This window comes from Rhinopithecus bieti, unplaced genomic scaffold, assembly GCF_001698545.2.
Source record: "Rhinopithecus bieti isolate Rb0 unplaced genomic scaffold, ASM169854v2 scaffold_759, whole genome shotgun sequence".
NCBI lineage: Eukaryota > Metazoa > Chordata > Mammalia > Primates > Cercopithecidae > Rhinopithecus > Rhinopithecus bieti.
Genome location: NW_016803631.1, coordinates 1,064,002 through 1,082,663, shown reverse-complemented (window position 1 = coordinate 1,082,663; position 18,662 = coordinate 1,064,002). Strand labels below are relative to the sequence as shown.

General features: G+C 35.4%; 1 protein-coding gene across 1 annotated transcript in view; it reads left to right on the top strand.

Annotated features, from left to right (window-relative positions):
* Nucleotides 1–18,662, top strand: part of STXBP5L (syntaxin binding protein 5L) — a 461,665-nt gene that overhangs the window by 298,694 nt on the left and 144,309 nt on the right. Inside the window, 4 exon segments of the mRNA XM_017891231.1 lie at nt 1,598–1,640; nt 1,642–1,813; nt 3,865–4,037; nt 5,750–5,875. Of these exon segments, the coding sequence (XP_017746720.1) occupies nt 1,598–1,640; nt 1,642–1,813; nt 3,865–4,037; nt 5,750–5,875 (514 nt within the window).

The window sequence follows — 18,662 nt, the reverse complement described above, 5'->3', positions numbered from 1 at the left end:
CTCTTTCTCTCTTTCCTCCACACATTTTTCTCTCACACACATGTACATATATACATATAGCTTTTTTTCTTATCCATTTGAGAGTAAGTTGGAGACACATTACATACCCCTAAATACTTCAGTGTGTATTTCCTACAAACATTCGCTTATATAACCAGACTTTAGTCATCAAAACCAGTAGATTAACACTGACACAACACTATTGTCTAATCTCCGGATTTTATTCAGCTTTTGCAAATACACACACACACATATATATGTATGTATATATATATGTGTGTATATATATGTATGTATATGTGTGTGTATATATATGTGTGTGTATATATATATATATATATTTATTTATTTATTTATTTATTAGACAGAGTCTCGCTGTGTCGCCCAGGCTGAAGTGCAGTGGCGCAATCTTGGCTCACTGCAAGCTCCGCCCGTTGGGTTCCCGCCATTCACCTGCCTCAACCTCCCAACTAAAGTAGGTGGGACCACAGGCGCCCACCACCATGCCCGGCTAATTTTTTTTTTTTTTTTTTTTGTATTTTTAGTAGAGACGGGGTTTCACCGCATTAGCCGGGATGGCCTCGATCTCCTGACTTGGTGATCCGCCCGCCTCGGCCTGCCAAAGTGCTGGGATTACAGGCGTGAGCCACCACGCCCAGCCGCAAATTAATATTCTTTACAACAAAAAAATCCAGGATTATTTTGCATTTAGGCATTGTATGTTCTGAATTTTTAAAAATCTGGAAAAGTTCCTGAGTCTTCATTTCATGATATTGACATTTTTGAGGAGTTCAGGCCAATTATTTTATAGAATCTCCTTCAGTCTGGTTTTGACTAATGTTTTTCATTATTAGATTCAGGTGATGCACTTTTCACAGGACTCATATTTAAAACTTTACTCAAGGATCCTTTGTAGAATCATAGTTCTTTTATAGAGTTATTATCATGTGGTCTCCAATGGAAAAATATTCCCCCAAATATTCTTCAAAACAGTTCACAAACACAAGTTAGGAGAGTATATCTGACCCTTTCTTGACACAGAGCCGCTCAGAAAATATCCCTTCTTAAATAGTTACAGATTCTTGGACTCCCAGTATTGCTAACTGGTAAATTACTATGTTTCTTATCTCAAGGAGTGTCTAAAAATTTGTTGAGAGGAGTAAACCCTCTAGGAATACCATCACCCTCTCATCTAGCAATGAAAGGGGAAAACTGAGATAAAGAATTGAGGAGTCTCCGCTAGGGAAGAATTATTTTCAGTATTCCCATTTTAGACTTTCTGAGCCTCAATATTTTCATCAATAAATAATGATCAAAATACTTCCTTCATGAGACTTTTCTGAGAATGACTCAAGAAAGCAACTATATATTCTTTGATATGTAGTATATATTCAAGAAATGTTTATTTTTTCCCTGTAGTCTCCCTCTAGCTACTGTACTATATGAAAGCGTGGCATTAAATGCTTACTAGATAAATGTAATTCACTTTGTCTACTTAGGTTTACTTTTGCGGTTTAGCAAATATATTGGTAAAGCTTTAATAACATCTAAGAATTAAGTTTAAATAAGAAGATAACTGTGCTTCGATGTCTTATAGTAACTCTGCAGATGCTGTACAAGCTAAAACTTCAAAAGTGTTTGAAAACAGAAGGTCGGAGAAGGAAAACAAACATGTGAAATTGTAGAGGAAGACCCATTTGCCATTCAGATGATTTACTGGTGTCCAGAGAGCAGAATATTCTGTGTATCAGGAGTCTCTGCATATGTCATAATTTATAAATTCAGCAGACATGAAATTACAACAGAAATAGTGGTAAGTTATTTAAAATTTAACTTTCACTTTTACAGTTATTAAATGAAATCTATTATCATAGATTTGACTACTACTTGGTATAGTTTCCATGAAGTGTGCACTATGTGGTCAGTAATACCATTTGTAGCATTTTAAATTATTATTGTTACTTACTATAACGTATTAATAAATGGTTTGGCTTAAAAGGCCAAAACAATTCTCTATCAAACCTTAGTATTTTTTTCAATGTCAAAACAAGCTTACTATTTTAAGTTAATCTTGTTACAAATTAAACATGTCACAATTTTCTCATTTTTCTCTTTGATTTTATGTGAGTCACAGCTACCTGGCCAAAATAAGTCAACTCTACAACATGATGGTGTGAAATGTGTATATATTGTGGAATATATACCTATATATTCTTCTATATATACTAATATAATGTATAGGTTTTATACCTGTAGTTATTGATTTATTTTGTATAAAAATCAAATTAATGCAGGTTTTCTTTGTTCTATACTTTTATTAATTTTTAAGTTTATCTGATTTGTATTTTCTCATCAACTGTTTGCCATACATGATTATTTCTCAGCTACAATAAGGTTATTTTGATGATTTTCTATGTAGCAACATTTTTATGGGATGGATCTAATTATGGGGCAACCTTACCTAATCGTAATTTTTAAATCAATGAAATACTCCACTTATTCAAAAGAATAATGATTTTATGGGATAAATTAATTCTAAATGAAGCCACCTATGAACAATTGTCCTTATCTACCTTGTCCCTTTTACCAGAATATAAAGATTATTTACTATAGGCCTGTGTGTAAGTGTTTTTACCTCAACAGCTAAAATTAATATCACCCTTTTATTATATAGTAGCTAAAAGCCAAGGCTTTGGAGTTAGATAAACCTAGGTTTTAATTCTGGCTTTCCCATTAAATATCTGTGTGACTCTGAGCAAGTCGTAAGTGAGCAGTAAAATGTAGCTATGATTCAGTTTCATCACGTGTACAATTCCCTGTGTAAATAAAATGGGAAAATGGAAAATAAAAATAAACTTGAAATACAGATACCAATTTCATAGGGTTCTTGTGAGGATTGTATAAAGACATTATAATAGTGTCCTTACTTTAGTGAGCACTCAATAATTGGTAACTGTATTGTCACCACCAGAGGTTTTTCTATAGTTTTAAAATAATTGATGACAATAATTTTGGTAATAGTCCCATTAATGGACATTTTGAAAGTAATTGCTTTTCAATCTCAAAAATGCCCCTCCACTTTACATTATAAGCCCAAATATGTGGTTATAAAAATCAGCCTCTAATTAAATCATTAATGCTTATTTTATGCATTCATTAAAGTATTAGTTTTTTAAAACTTTTTTTAGTTTTTAAAAAAGGTTTTTAGGTCACCTTTTTATTCCTGTAGAAATTATTATATGCCCTTTTTATCAAGTAATTCTGATCAAACTAATTAAATTAAACAAAAGCCAAGGTAATGGAACAACCAACCAAAAATATGGAATTTCTTTTGGAAAGTCTTTAGTGAATTAATGCAAAGTTAAAAATGCAATGAAAGTTTTTTATACTAAATACTTTAAACAAGTAATTTTTTTATACACACACAAACATACACACTACACACACACATACATGTTTGTGTGTGTATATGAAAAAAGTTTAATTTCTTTCATTGGAATAACCATAACCAACTTCTCATTTTATTTTATCACGTATCAAATTGTAATTTATACTGTATCGTAAAATATAGTTATTATATAAAACTTTATCTTCACTGAGTTATTTTCTTTTAATTCTGAAGTTTAAAATTTACATTTTTTGTGATTGCCATTGAATATTCCATATAATTAACTATTTGATTTAGTATGAGATACTGCTCAACTTTACTATAAATAGTATTGAACTTAATTTGAAAAAAACTGTGTGAATGATTCCTAAAAAGTTATCAGGTATTTTAATGTGATCATTTATTATGACTTAGATTAAATTAAAATGATGATTATTATTGTGGCTTAGATTAAATTTAAACCTGATTTTTTTAAGTCATTAGAGGTACGACTTCAGTATGATGTTGAAGATATTATTACCCCTGAACCAGAAACAAGTCCTCCGTTTCCAGATCTCTCAGCCCAGCTTCCTTCTTCAGGGAGTCTTTCTGGGAGCACTAACACTGTTGCCAGTGAAGGAGTAACAAAGGACAGTATCCCATGCCTCAAGTAAGAGTTTCTACCAAATTTTTAAGGTTTTATATATGAATCATATGTCTTTGAAATTGTGACAAATAAAATTAATTTTCTCTAATTATCAAGTTGTTGACAAGTGATCTACAATTCTTCAGGGGTTACTCTGGTCTTCTTTTTGAACATCCGTGAAGAGGGCATAATATTTTCATCCTTCATTTACTTATATTTATATGTTTCCTTCCCAGAAGGACTCTAAAGAAAACATGGCTTTGATAGAATAGGAAGTTTGGCAGGGAGTGAAATTTGGCCACTTGCTTGGTACTTTCCAATTGAAAAAGTATGTTTATGGGGTGTGATGGCTCACGCCTGTATTCCCAACACTTTGGGAGGCTGAAGTAGGAGGAATGCTTGACGCTAGGAGCTCGAGACCAGCCTGGGCAACATAGCAAGACCTTGTATCTACAAAAAGTTTAAAAATTAGCTGGGTGTGATAGTACACGCCTGTAGTCCCAGCTACTAGGGAAGCTGAGGCGGGAGAATCACTTTAGCCCAGGAGTTTAAGGTTGCAGTGAGCTGTGGTCCTGCCACTGCACTCCAGCCTGGGTGACAGTAAGACCCTGTCTCCAAAAAAACAATAATGATAATTTTTAAAAGTATGTTTATGTAATTTATTTAGCTTTCTTGGAACCAAAAGAAAACCAGGTTTACTATCTACTACAAGAGTTCTATATTAGAAAAAAGGATTTCTCTCATGATTGCTAGTATATTGCATAATCTTTCTTTTTTAAAACTGTTATTTATTAATAAACTAAACAAAGATTTGCATCATGTTCAATAAAACCTAAAGTTAACAAGCCCATAGTAATATTTTATTGTTTTATGATTTTAGTAGTAGAGTATAAATTACTACTTACTGCTTCTATACCATCAAACCAAATATTTCTAGTATTAGCCAACTGGAGAATTAAGCCTAAGCAGGGAATTTCTTTGAGCTGCATATCTACATTTGCCACTCAAAAAACTTTAGACAGCTAGTTTTCCCATTTCTTACAAATATGCTTATGGAAAATTTAGAGATAAGATTTTAGGAGCAAAATTCATACAATTAGCAGATGCTATCCTTTTGTGATCATTGATTGTCCTCTCAAAACTTTTCTTTTGAAGTACATAAAAAGAAGGAAATATGAGCAAATATTACTGGGAGGAAAATCTACAAAGAGGAAACATCATCATAAAATTTTAGCTCATGGATATATTTTTTGAAAGTAGCATCAACAGTATTTGATAATTGGTTGGTTGGGAAGTATGAGAGAAGGATATTAGATTTAAAGGAAAATAAGAATCCAGATGCTAGATATATTGAACTCTTATACTGGAGGGTAGGTTAATGGTCATTTGTTTTATTGTTATGCTTTATAACTGATATATATGTAACATATATTACATTAGAAAATAATTACATAATAAAATAACTTAAAATAATATTCTCAAAATAAAAACTTGAAGTGATAAAGGCCAGTTGAAGTTGTCGACCTAACTGAGTGAAAAGCCACATAAAGAAATAACTAAGTAATCATACAGGACTCAGTGCATTTTGAGAAAGCTAGAAGGCACCGTCCATCTGCATGCTGCCTGCAATGCCTGGTGTTGTATACTTCTGTAGCATGATTCTATATAAATTCTCAAGATAACTTTGACCATGTTTATTTAAACTGTGTATAATAGGATTGTTTTTGCTCTTAAAGTGTTAAGACACGGCCAGTGCGAATGCCTCCAGGATATCAAGCAGAACTTGTTATTCAATTGGTGTGGGTGGATGGTGAACCTCCACAACAGATTACTAGTCTTGCTGTAAGCTCAGCATATGGAATGTAAGTAATTAAACTTTTTTCTGATATGTATTCTTTAGCTAATATGTTTGATTTTTTAGATGTTCCCTGCTCAAGTCCTAAAAATGAAAAGATCCCTCACCTGGATTTTTATTAAATTAAACAATATATAAGAATAATAATTTAAATTCACATTGTGGTTTTTTGTTCTTTCTTGAAGTCAAACCTGTGATTGTGTTCCCAATTTTGATGTTAGTAGGAGATTGTTAGGATTTTATTACACTTATACTTTATTGTTTGTTTTTATATTCTGTCTTTTTTTTCTCTTCACATTTCATTTTGGATCCTTTCTTTTGACTTATCCTTTCGAGTTCACTAACTCCCTCTTCAATTGCGTCTAATCTGATGGTATTATTTTTCAGTTCTAGACCTTACATTTGATTATTTTAAAACATCCTGTTCTCTTCCTAAATTATCACTCTTTTCTTTATTTCTTTAAACATACTGAATGTATGACTTTAAATTGTGTTACTTTAAATATGTGTTTGATATTTCCATATTTGGTATCCAGTCTATTACATTTCTTAGTTTTGGGTCACATTATATTATGTTCATGTATGCCAGTTTGTATGGTTTTTTTCTTAGTTGTTTCTGTTTTTTATAAATTGAGAAATGAACATTATAATTTGAAGTTCTAGATGATATTTTCCTCCAGAAAGTATCTGCATTTCCTCTGGCAGTCTAGGTTAAAAAACTACTGAAGGGTGAGAACAACATAATTCAAGCAGACATCAGGTCTTTGAAAGTTGGGTTTTATTCCCATTAAAGTCTAATTTAATTTCAGTTAATCCTTATTTCTAGGTTGTAGCCCTCCATAGAGGTTGTGTCAAACTATACTCCCAACAGCAATGTTTAAAATGTCTACTTTCCTACAACCTTTCCTACAACAATGTATAATCAAACTTTCCATCCTGGTCAGTTTGTTAAGTAAAGAGTAGTGTGTTATTATAATATCAGTAAAATTTTCTTATATCTTAAGTGAAATTGAACATCTTTTCCTGTTTTGTGACATTCTGTTTCTATTCTTTGTCCATTTGTCTGTAAAGTTGTTGGCCTTCATAGAGATTTGTGAAAACTGTTTACATATTAGGGAAGTTAGCTTTCTCTATAGTGTAATTTGCAGTGATCTTCCATGCTTTTGTTTGCTTTATGACTTTGTTTAAGATGGTTTCTACTTTAAAGAATTTTTTGCAATTCTATTTTTTGTTATCTTTTATGGCTCTGAATTTCTGTCTTATTTAAAAGTCCTTCCTCACTTCAAGATAAGAATAAAATGTAATAAAACAAAAAAATTATGTTCTCTCTAATATGGTTTTGTTTCTTTTAGATGTTTAAAGCTTTAATCTATCTGGAATTTTTTAAGTATAAGATATGAAATAAGTATTAAACTATATTTTTCCTGATGAGTAAGAATTGTGCCAATACCATTTCCTGCATAGTTCATCTTTCTGTGCTTATTTGGAATCAACTTTTATCAAATAATACATTACCTTATATATTTCACTTTTATTTCTGTACTTCCTAAGCTGAGTCTTATAAGCTCCAAGAGAATGCCTTGAAACCATCAGTAAGGAGTCCATGGAAAAAAGTCTTAACTTTGAGTACCTGGAGTTTTCTTCAGGGGGGTGTGGAGGATATATGTGAACCTAGTGCTTGCTTCTTGACTAGAATATTATTTGATGGGAAAGCTGGCAACAACAGTTGATGGATGATGGGAGAGGAGGAATGGACTGTGGGACAGCTTATTGTTTCATTATTTGATATGGTAAGAATATACGATTATTCTCTAGCCCAAGTAATTACCATGAAAGATAGTTGAGCTCAAGCCATCTTCTGAGTTCCCTTCTCTAGAAATTGACCTGTAAAGACAAGGGGACTTCAGAATTCAGAGACTATAAATATGTATCACCTGGTTCAGAAGCTGAAGGTTGTTAGAATAGGTCAGATAAAAAATACATTTCCCTCATAAGGGAACTGTGGAGGTGAAAGTTGTTACAGAACTTCTGAATAACTTACACTTGTTTGAAAATAACAGCTTGGACATCTATCTCATAGAGCGCCTCCACTGCCAAAATCCTAGCTCATGTGGCTACTAGAGTAAATTCCACCAAGTTTTAAAGAAAGAAATTGTACAAGTATTACATTAAATATTCCTGAGAATTATTAACGATGAAATCATGTTCATCTCATTTTATGAGGCCAACAAAACTTGATGCAAAAACTTGAAAACGGCATTACAAAAAGAGAAAGTTGTAAGTCTATATCATTTATGAACATAGTTTTAAAATCCCAACCAAAATATAGATAATCTAGCAATTTAAAAAGGTAACATATCATAACCAAGTTTGGTTTACACCAGGAATTCAAGGTTTTTAAACATTTTAAATGAATCAGTGTAATTCATCACATTAATGAATAAAGTAGAAAAACTATAGGATGATCAGGAATGCAAAAAACAGAAACATCTGATAAGATTAAATATCCATTTATGACTTCAAAAGAAACTAATAACTAAAATGGAAGGAGTTTTCTTAATCTGATACATTTTAGCAAATATGCTCTATGGTGAAATGTTAGAAGCTTTGTCTTTGAGGAAAAAACAAGATAAGTGTCTTAGTCTATTTGGGCTGCTTAAAAAGATATCTTACAAATGGGTAATTTGTAAAAACCAGGATTTATTGCTCACAGTTCTGGAGACTGGAAAGTCCAAAATCAAGGTCTCAGGAGATTGAGTGTTTAGCTCTCTGCTTTGCTCTCTGCTTCAAAGAGAGCACCTTCTAGCTTTGTTTGCACTTGGTAGAAGGAGTGAACAAATTCCCTCAGACTTCTTTTATGAGAAAATGAATTCCATTAATGATGATGGAGACCTCCCAAAGACCTAATTACCTTCCCAAGGCCCCAACTCTTAGTACCATCACCTTGGGGATTAGATGGTCTGAATTTGGGGAAACACAAAAATTCAGACCATAACATTGTGAACCTGCTTCCCAAACTTTGTGTCCTTCTCATATTTAAAATACATTTATTTGATTCTAATAGCTCCAAAAAGTCTTAAAACATTTTAGCATTAACTCAAAAATTTCATGTTCAAAGTCTCATCAAAATATCATCTGGGCTGGATGTAGTGGCTCACACCTGTAATCTCAGCACTTTGGGAGGCCAGGGCAGGTGGATCACCTGAGGTCAGGAGTTCAAGACCAGCCTGGCCAACATGGTGAAACCCCATCTCTACTAAAATAGTAAAAATTAGCTGTGCGTGGTGGCATGTGCCTGTAAACCCTGCTAATAGAGATACTGAGAATCGCTTGAATCCAGGAGAGAGAGGTTGCAGTGAGTTGAGATTGCACCATAGCACTCCAGCCTAGGTGACAGAACGAAACTCCATCTCAAAAAAAAAAAAAAAAAAAAAAACAAAGTCGCCTGAATCATATATGGGTGAGAATCATGATTCATTCTGAGGCAGATTCTTCTCCAACTGTGAGTTTATGAAATCAAACAAGTTATATGCTTCCAGAATACAACAGTGGGATCAGTACAAGGTAAACATACCCATTCTGAAAGGAAGAATTAGGAAACAAAAAAGGGGTAATAGCTCCAAAGTAAGTCCCATAAAACTCCCATCTCCCTGGGACAGAGCACCTGGGGGAAGAGGAGGCTGTGGGCGCAGTTTCAGCAGAGTTAAACGTTCCTGCCTGCTGACTCTGAAGAGAAAAGTGGATCTCCCAGCACAGCGTTTGAGCTCCACTAAGGGACAGACTGCCTCCTCAAGTGAATCCTTGACCCACGTACCTCTTAACTGGGAGATACTAGCCCGCATGGGTCGGCAGACACCTCGTACAGGAGAGCTCCAACTGGCATCTGGCAGCTGTCCCTCTGGGACAAAGCTTCCAAGGAAGGAACGGGCAGCAATCTTTGCTGTTCTGCAGCCTCCGCTAGTGATACCCAGGCAACAGGGTCTGGAGTGGACCCCCCAGCAAACTCCAGCAGACCTGCAGCAGAGGGACCTGACTGTTAAAAGGAAAACTAACAAACAGAAAGGAATAACATCAACATCAACGAAAAGGACATTCACACAAAAACCCCATCTGAAGGTCACCAACATCAAAGACCAGTGGTAGATAAATCCACGAACATGAGGAAAACCAGCGCAAAACTATGAAAATTCCAAAAACCAGAAAGCCTCTTCTCCTCCAAATGATCACAACTCCTCGCCAGCAGTGGAACAAAACTGAGTGGAGAATGAGTTTGGCAAATTGACAGAAGTAGGCTTCAGAAGGTGGGTAATAACAAACTCCTTTGAGCTAAAATAAAGAAACATGTTGTAACCCAATGCAAAGAAGCTAAGAACCTTGAAAAAAGGTTAAAGGAACACTAACTAGAATAACCAGTTTAGAGAAGAAGATAAATAACTTGATGGAGCTGAAAAACACAGTACATGAAGCATACACAAGTATAAATAGCCAAATCAATCAAGCAGAAGAAAGGATATCAGAGATTGAAGATCAACTTAATGAAATAAAGTGTGAAGACAGGATTAGAGCAAAAAGAATGAAAATGAATGAATAATGCCTCCAAGTAATATGGGACTATGTGAAAAGACCAAACCTATGTTTGATTGGTGTACCTGAAAGTGATGGGAAGAAGGGAAGCAAGATGGAAAACACTCTTCAGGATATTATCCAGGAGAACTTCCCCAACCTAGCAAGACAGGCAACATTAAAATTCAGGAAATAGAGAGAATATCACAAAGATACTCCTCGAGAAAGCAACCACAAGACACACAATCAACAGATTCATCAAGGTTGAAATGAAGGAAAACATGTTAAGGGCAGCCAGAGAGAAATGTTGGGTTACCCACAAAGGAAAGCCCATCAGACTAACACAGCATCTCTCGGCAGAAACCTTACAAGCCAGAAGAGTGTAGGGGCCAATATTCAACACTCTTAAAGAAAAGAATTTTGAACTCAGAATTTCATATCCAGCCAAACTCAGCTTCATAAGCAAATGAGAAATAAAATCCTTTACAGACAAACAAATACTGAGAGATTTTGTCCCCACCAGGCCTGCTTTACAAGAGCTCCTGAAGAAAGCTGAGGCAGATTCTCCTCTAACTGTGAGCTTAAGAAATCAAGCAAGTTATATGTTTCCAAAATACAGTGGTGAGATCAGCACGAAGTAAACATACCCATTCTAAAGGAAGAATTAGGGAAAAAAGGGGGTAATAACTCCAAAGTAAGTCCCATAAATCTCCCATGGAGTTTTGGAAAGAAAAAACTGGTACTAGCCACTGCAAAAACATACCAAATTGTAAAGACCATTGACACTAAGAAGAAACTGCATCAACTAATGGGCAGAATAACCAACTAGCATCATAATGACAGGATCAAATTTACACATAACAATATTAACCTTAAATGTAAATGGGCTAAATGCCCCAATTGAAAGACACAGACTGGCAAATTGGATAAAGAGTTGAGACCCATTGGTGTGCTATATTCAGGAGACCCATCGTATGTGCAAAGACACACATAGGCTCAAAATAAAGGAATGGAGGAATGTTTACAAAGAAAATGGAAAGAAAAAAAGGAAAAAAAAAAGGATTGCAATCCTAGTCTCTGATAAAACAGACTTTAAACAACCAAAGATCAAAAAAGACAAACAAAAGAAGACAAACAAGGGCATTACATAATAGTAAAGGGATCAATGCAACAAGAAGAGCTAACTATCTTAATATATATATGCACCCAATGCGGAAGCACCCAGATTCATAAAGCAAGTTCTTAGAGACAGACAAAGAAACTTAGACTCCCACGCAATAATAGTAGGAGACTTTAACAACCCACTGTCAATATCAGACAGATCAACGAGACAGAAAATTAACAAGGATATTCTGGACTTGAACTCAGCTCTGGAACAAGTGGACCTAACAGACATCTACAGAACTCTCCACCCCACAGCAACAGAATATACATTCTTCTCAGCACCACAATGCACTTATTCTAAAATTGACCACATAACTGGAAATAAAACACTCCTCAGCAAATGCAAAAGAACGGAAATCATAATAAACAGTCTCTCAGACCACAGTGCAATCAAATTAGAACTCAGGATTGAGAAAATCATTCAAAACCACACAACTGCATGGAAACTGCACAACCTTTTCCTCTAAGACTACTGGGTAAGTAATGAAATTAACGCAGAAATAAATAAGTTATTTGAAACCAATGAGAACATAGACACAATGTACCAAAATCTCTGGGATACAGCTAAAGCAGTGTTTAGAGGGACATTTACAGCATTAAATGCCTACAGGAGAAAGCGGGAAAGATCTAAAATTGACACCCTAACATCACAATAAAATGAACTAGAGAAGCAAGAGCAAAAATATTCAAAATCTAGCAGAAGAAAAGAAATAACTAAAATCAGAGCAACACTGAAGGAGATAGAGACATGAAAAACCCTTCGAATAATCAATGAATCCAGGAGCTGGTTTTTTGAAAAGATTAACAAAATAGTCAGACCACTAGCCAGACTAATAAAGAAGAAAAGAGAGAAGAATCAAACAGACACGATAAAAAATGATAAAGGGGGCCGGGCGCGGTGGCTCAAGCCTGTAATCCCAGCACTTTGGGAGGCCGAGACGGGCAGATCACGAGGTCAGGAGATCGAGACCATCCTGGCTGACACGGTGAAACCCCGTCTCTACTAAAAATACAAAAAAAAAAAAAACTAGCCGGGCGAGGGGGCGGGCGCCTGTAGTCCCAGCTACTGGGGAGGCTGAGGCAGGAGAATGGCATAAACCCGGGAGGCGGAGCTTGCAGTGAGCTGAGATCCGGCCACTGCACTCCAGTCCGGGCGACAGAGCGAGACTCCGCCTCAAAAAAAAAAAAAAAAAAAAAAAAAAAAAGGGGATATCACCACTAATCCCACTGAAATACAAACTACTATCAGAGAATACTATAAATACCTCTATGCAAATAAACTAGAAAGTCTAGAAGAAATGGATAAATTCTTGGACTCATATACCCTTGCAAGACTAAACCAGGAAAAAGTCGAATCCCTGAACAGACCAATAACAAGTTCTAAAATTGAGACAGTAATTAATAGCCTACCAACCAAAATATGTCCAGGAGCAGACGGATTCACAGCCNAAAAAAAAAAAAAAAAAAAAAAGATAAAGGGGATATCACCACTAATCCCACTGAAATACAAACTACTATCAGAGAATACTATAAATACCTCTATGCAAATAAACTAGAAAGTCTAGAAGAAATGGATAAATTCTTGGACTCATATACCCTTGCAAGACTAAACCAGGAAAAGTCGAATCCCTGAACAGACCAATAACAAGTTCTAAAATTGAGACAGTAATTAATAGCCTACCAACCAAAATATGTCCAGGAGCAGACGGATTCACAGCCAAATTCTACCAGAGGTAGAAAGAGGAGCTGGTACCATTTCTTCTGAAACTATTCCAAACAACAGAAAAAGAGAGACTCCTCCCTAACTCATTGTATGTGGCCAGCATCACCCTGATACCAAAACCTGGCGAGACACAACAAAAAAAGAAAATTTCAGGCCAATATCCCTGATGAACATCGATGCAAAAATCCTCAGTAAAATACTGGCAAACCAAATCCAGCAGCACATCAAAAAGCTTATCCACCACAATCAAGTCAGCTTCATACCTGTAATGCAAGGTTGCTTCAACATACACAAATCAATAAGCGTAATCCATCACATAGACAGAACCAATGACAACAACCACATGATTATCTCAATAGATGTAGAAAAGACCTTTGATAAAATTCAACACCCTCTCATGCTAAAACACTCTCAATAAACTAGGTAGTGATGGAACGTATCTCAAAATAATAAGAGCTATTTACAACAAACTCACAGCCAATATTATACTCAATAGGCAAAAGCTGGAAGCATTCCCTTTGAAAACTGGCACAAAATAAGGATGCAGTCTCTCACCACTCCTGTTCAACATAATACTGGAAGTTCTGTCCAGGGCTATCAGGCAAGAGAAAGAAATAAAGGTATTCAAATAAGAAGGGAGGAAGTCAAATTGTCTCTATTTGCAGATTACATGATTGTATATTTGGAAAACGTCATCGTCTCAGCCCCAAATCTCCTTAAGCTGATAAGCAACTTCAACAAAGTGGCAGGATACAAAATCAATGTGAAAAAATCACTAGCATTCCTATGCAACAATAACAGACAAACAGAGTGAACTCTCATTCAGTTGCTGCAAAGAGAATAAAATACCTAGGAGTACCACTTACAAGGGATGTGAAGGACCTCTTCAAGGAGAACTACAAATCACTGCTCAAGGAAATAAGAGAGGACACAAACAAATGGAAAAACATTCCATGCTCATAGATTCAGTGCTATCCCTGTCAAGCTAACATTGACTTTCTTCACAGAATTAGAAAAAACTACTTTAAATTTCATATGGAACCAAAAGAGAGTCCGTATAGTTAAGGCAATTCTAAGCAGAAAGAACAAAGCTGAAGGCATCATGCTACCTGACTTCAAACTATACTACAAGGCTACATTAACCAAAACAGCATGATACTGGTACTAAAACAGATATATCAACCAATGGAACAGAACCGAGTCCTCAGAAATGACACCACACATCTACAACCATCTGATCTTTGACAAACCTGACAAAAACAAGCAATGGTGAAAGGATTCCCTATTTAATAAATGGTGTTGGGAAATCTACCTAGCCATATGCAGAAAACTGAAATTGGACCCCTTCCTTAGACCTTATACAAAAATTAAAGCAAGATGGATTAAAGACTTAAACATAAGACCTGAAACTATAAAAACCCTGGAAGAAAACCTAGGCAATACCATTCAGGACATAGGCATGGGCAAAGACTTCATGACTAAATCACCAAAAGCAATGGTAACAAAAGCCAAAATTGACAAATGGGATCTAATTAAACTGAAGCTTCTGCACAGCAAAAGAAAACTATCATCAGAGTGAACAGGCAGCCTACACAATGGGCGAAAATTTTTGCAATCTATCCATCTGACAAAAGTCTAATATCTGGAATCTACAAGGAACTTAAACAAATTTACAAGAAAAAACAACCCCATCAAAAAGTAGGCAAAGGATATGAACAGGCACTTCTCAAAAGAAGACATTTATGCAGCCAACAAATGTATGAAAAAAAGCTCATCATCACTGGTCATTAAAGAAGTGCAAATTAAAATCACAATGAGATATTATCTTTGTGATTTTAGAATCACAAATTGTGATTATTAAAAAGTCAGGAAACAATAGATGCTGGAGAGGATGTGGAGAAATAGGAATGCTTTTATACTGTTGGTGGCAGTATAAATTAGTTCAACCATTGTGTAAGACAGTGTGGTGATTCCTCAAGGATCTGAAACCAGAAATATTATTTGACCCAGTAATCCCATTACTAGATATATACCCAAAGGATTATAAATCGTTCTACTATAAAGACACATGCACACATATGTTTATTGCAGCACTGTTCACAATAGCAAAGACCTGGAACCAACCGAAATGCCCACCAATGATAGACTGGATAAAGAAAATATGGCACATATCCACATGGAATACTATGCAGCCATGAAAAGGTATGAGTTCATGTCCTTTGCAGGGACATGGATGAAGCTGGAAACCATTCTCAGCAAACTAACATAGGAACAGAAAACCAAACACCACATGTTCCCACTCATAAGCGGGAGTTGAACAATGAGAACACGTGGACACAGGGAGGGGAACATCACACACTGGGCCTGTCGGGGGTGGGGTGCTAGGGGAGAGATAGCATTAGGAGAAGTACCTAATGTAGATAATGGGTTGATGGGTGCAGCAAACCCCCATGGCACATGTATACCTATTTAACAAACCTGCATGTTCTGTACATGTATCCCAGAACTTAAAGTATAATTTTAAAAAAAGAATAACTGAAAGATATATATTAATGATTATGATATTATTTACTTGAATACACATTAAACCAATAATCGATTGATTTCATCTAATGAATGCAAACAAAGCATTTATATATAATAAAAAGGGAAAAGCAGAGAGAGAAAAACCACGGCCACTTTCTAAACAATGAATTTTCTATTTTTTTTCGTTGTGAGACGCTAATGAGTTAGCAACCAGCCAAAAGACCAGTCAGGGTATTTGCTTTTGGGCAGCTCTATGAATTGTCAACTAAACTTATTTATTTCTAGGTTTTCCAAGAGGCTTTAGCTGTTCAGTTTGTCACACATATATGGAAGACATTTTCTGTATTATTTATGTCATTATCATTTAGTAGTATGTCCGTCTGAATTACGCCAGGTCTTTATCATTCTTCTTGTTATAATTTCTCAATTTCACCCTTTTGGTCAAACTCAGCCCCCAAACTGACTGACCATGAGGGCCTCTGTCTCTTTATAGAACACAGTATTAGTTGTATAGCAATGCCTATGTAGCAGCATTTAAGTATCTGGACGTTAGACATTAAGGGAGGAAAAAGCATAAGACAATCATGATTATTATAAGAAATATTTGGAAACCACTTGATGTTCAAAATCCTGGTTAGCCTAACTCTAACCAGGAAAATAATTTTCAAGGATTAATGTCGTCAGCTTTAGTTAACTCAGTAACCTTACTATTCCATTCACTATTAATTGTTTACTCTTTTGAAGAACATATCAAGGGGCAAATATTAAGTCAGAAACTGTGAAGGGTCTAAGTTGTTTCCCTCTTGGAAAATAGTAAATTTGTCTGTGACAATATTTTATATATATATATATAGACAGAAAATAGTCCTCTTGGTCAGAACACAGACAGTTTATTAGTGACAGCAAACACAGCAGCTTAGTGCAAGATCTTGCATCAGTTCCCTGAGCCCACAGGGGAACATGGTAAATGGCAGATGGTACTTGCATGTGCACCTGGGTGCATAATAAAAGAGGAACTCCAAGTTTTAAAACCTCACATCTTACATAGGTCTGCTGGTGAACTGCCCATTTATCTTTACTCTGGAACATAAGCAAATATTCTCTGGGGAAGAGGAGAGGTTTTTTTTTTTTTTTTTTTATCTCTACTACCCTGAAATGTCTCAAAGTAGGGAGATGCCCCTAAGCTTTACTATACTGGGATGTCTCTTTATACAAACATACTTAACTGTAAATGTCTTCACTAAAAGGACTGTGCAGTACAGTGAAGGGCTGATGGAGAATGGTCTACCAATTGCAGTGTGACCTGTTGTACATTATTATTTAGGATTAATTGAGCCAGTTTGTTTATATTAGCCTGTGAGATCCTTAGAGCTTAAGTTGTATTACTTGCCATTTGAGTCTATGTTTTAGAGGTAAATTGCATATCTCACATTTCAGTTTAAGAATTTTTTGCTGGAATAGAATTCTTGTAAGAACCTCTGAAATCCAGTCTTGTTCCCCTTTGGATATGTTGTGATATTGGACTTTTGATAAAATATGAGTGACTAAGGATTTTGCTCTGAACTTGGAAAAATAATATAACAAATTTAAGAACTGAAAATTAGTCTTACTCTTTCAGTGTATGTTTCCTAAGAAGAACTTTTTTTTACATCATAAGCATACTGTATTTATTATAATAAAGAAATTCAACACTGATTCAGGACTATTTTCTACTTCACATACCATATTAAGTTTCTAGATATGTCCCAGTAATGTCATTTTTATTGTCTATTCCCAGAAGAGAATCAAATCCAGGATCTTGCATTGCTTTTAGTTTTCATTTTTTTCTTAATCTCCTTTAATTGGGGGCAGTTCTTCCGCATTTTTTTTAGATGGAGTCTTGCTCTGTTGCCCAGGCTGGAGTACAGTGGCATGATCTCAGCTAACTGCAGATTTTGCCTCCTGGGTTCAAGCAATTCTCCTGCCTCAGCCTCCTGAGTAGCTAGGATTACCAGGATGCACCACCACACCCAGCTAATTTTTGTATTTTTAGTAGAGATGGTGTTTTGCCATGTTGACCAGGCTGGCCTTGAACTCCTGACCTCATGTGATCCGCCCACCTAGGCCTCCCAGAGTGCTGAGATTACAGGCATAAACTACTGTGCCTGGCCCAGCATTTAGTTTTTAACCTTCATATTTTTAGAGTACAGCCAATTATATTGTTAACTGTACCTCAGCTGAGTTTGTCTGATATTTCCTCATGATGAGAGTGAATTAAGCATTTTGGCAGGAATACCACAGAAACAAGGTAATGTCTTCTAAGTTTATCTTATCAGAAGGTACATGATCATGTATTGTCCTAATTTTAGTGGTACTAATTTTGATTTCTTGTTAAGGTGGTATCTACCAGGTTTCTCCACTATAAAGTTGCTGTTTCCCTTCATAGATAATAGTTTATGGGGAGATACTTGAAAGTTTGTAAACTTCTTACTCATCAAACTTTCACCCATTACTTTTAGCATCCATTGGTTATTCTCTGTTATCCCTTCTATATTTCTAAGTTAGATTGTACTATTAAAAGAGCATGACTCCCTATCCTAGATAAACATTTATTTACTTGTTTACTATGTAAGTATGAAATCATGGATTTGCATTTTATTCACTGAGTTAAGATCTGTTACTATCATTTGTGCCTGTGATGCTCTAATTCTTCCAGATTTGACCATATGGAGCCCCATCAAAATGGCTTCTATGTCCTTTTGATATGTTCCCATCATTTTCAGCAGTTTGTTATTTTCCAGTACAATGTGATGTTCCATTTTATCTTGTATATTCTTTT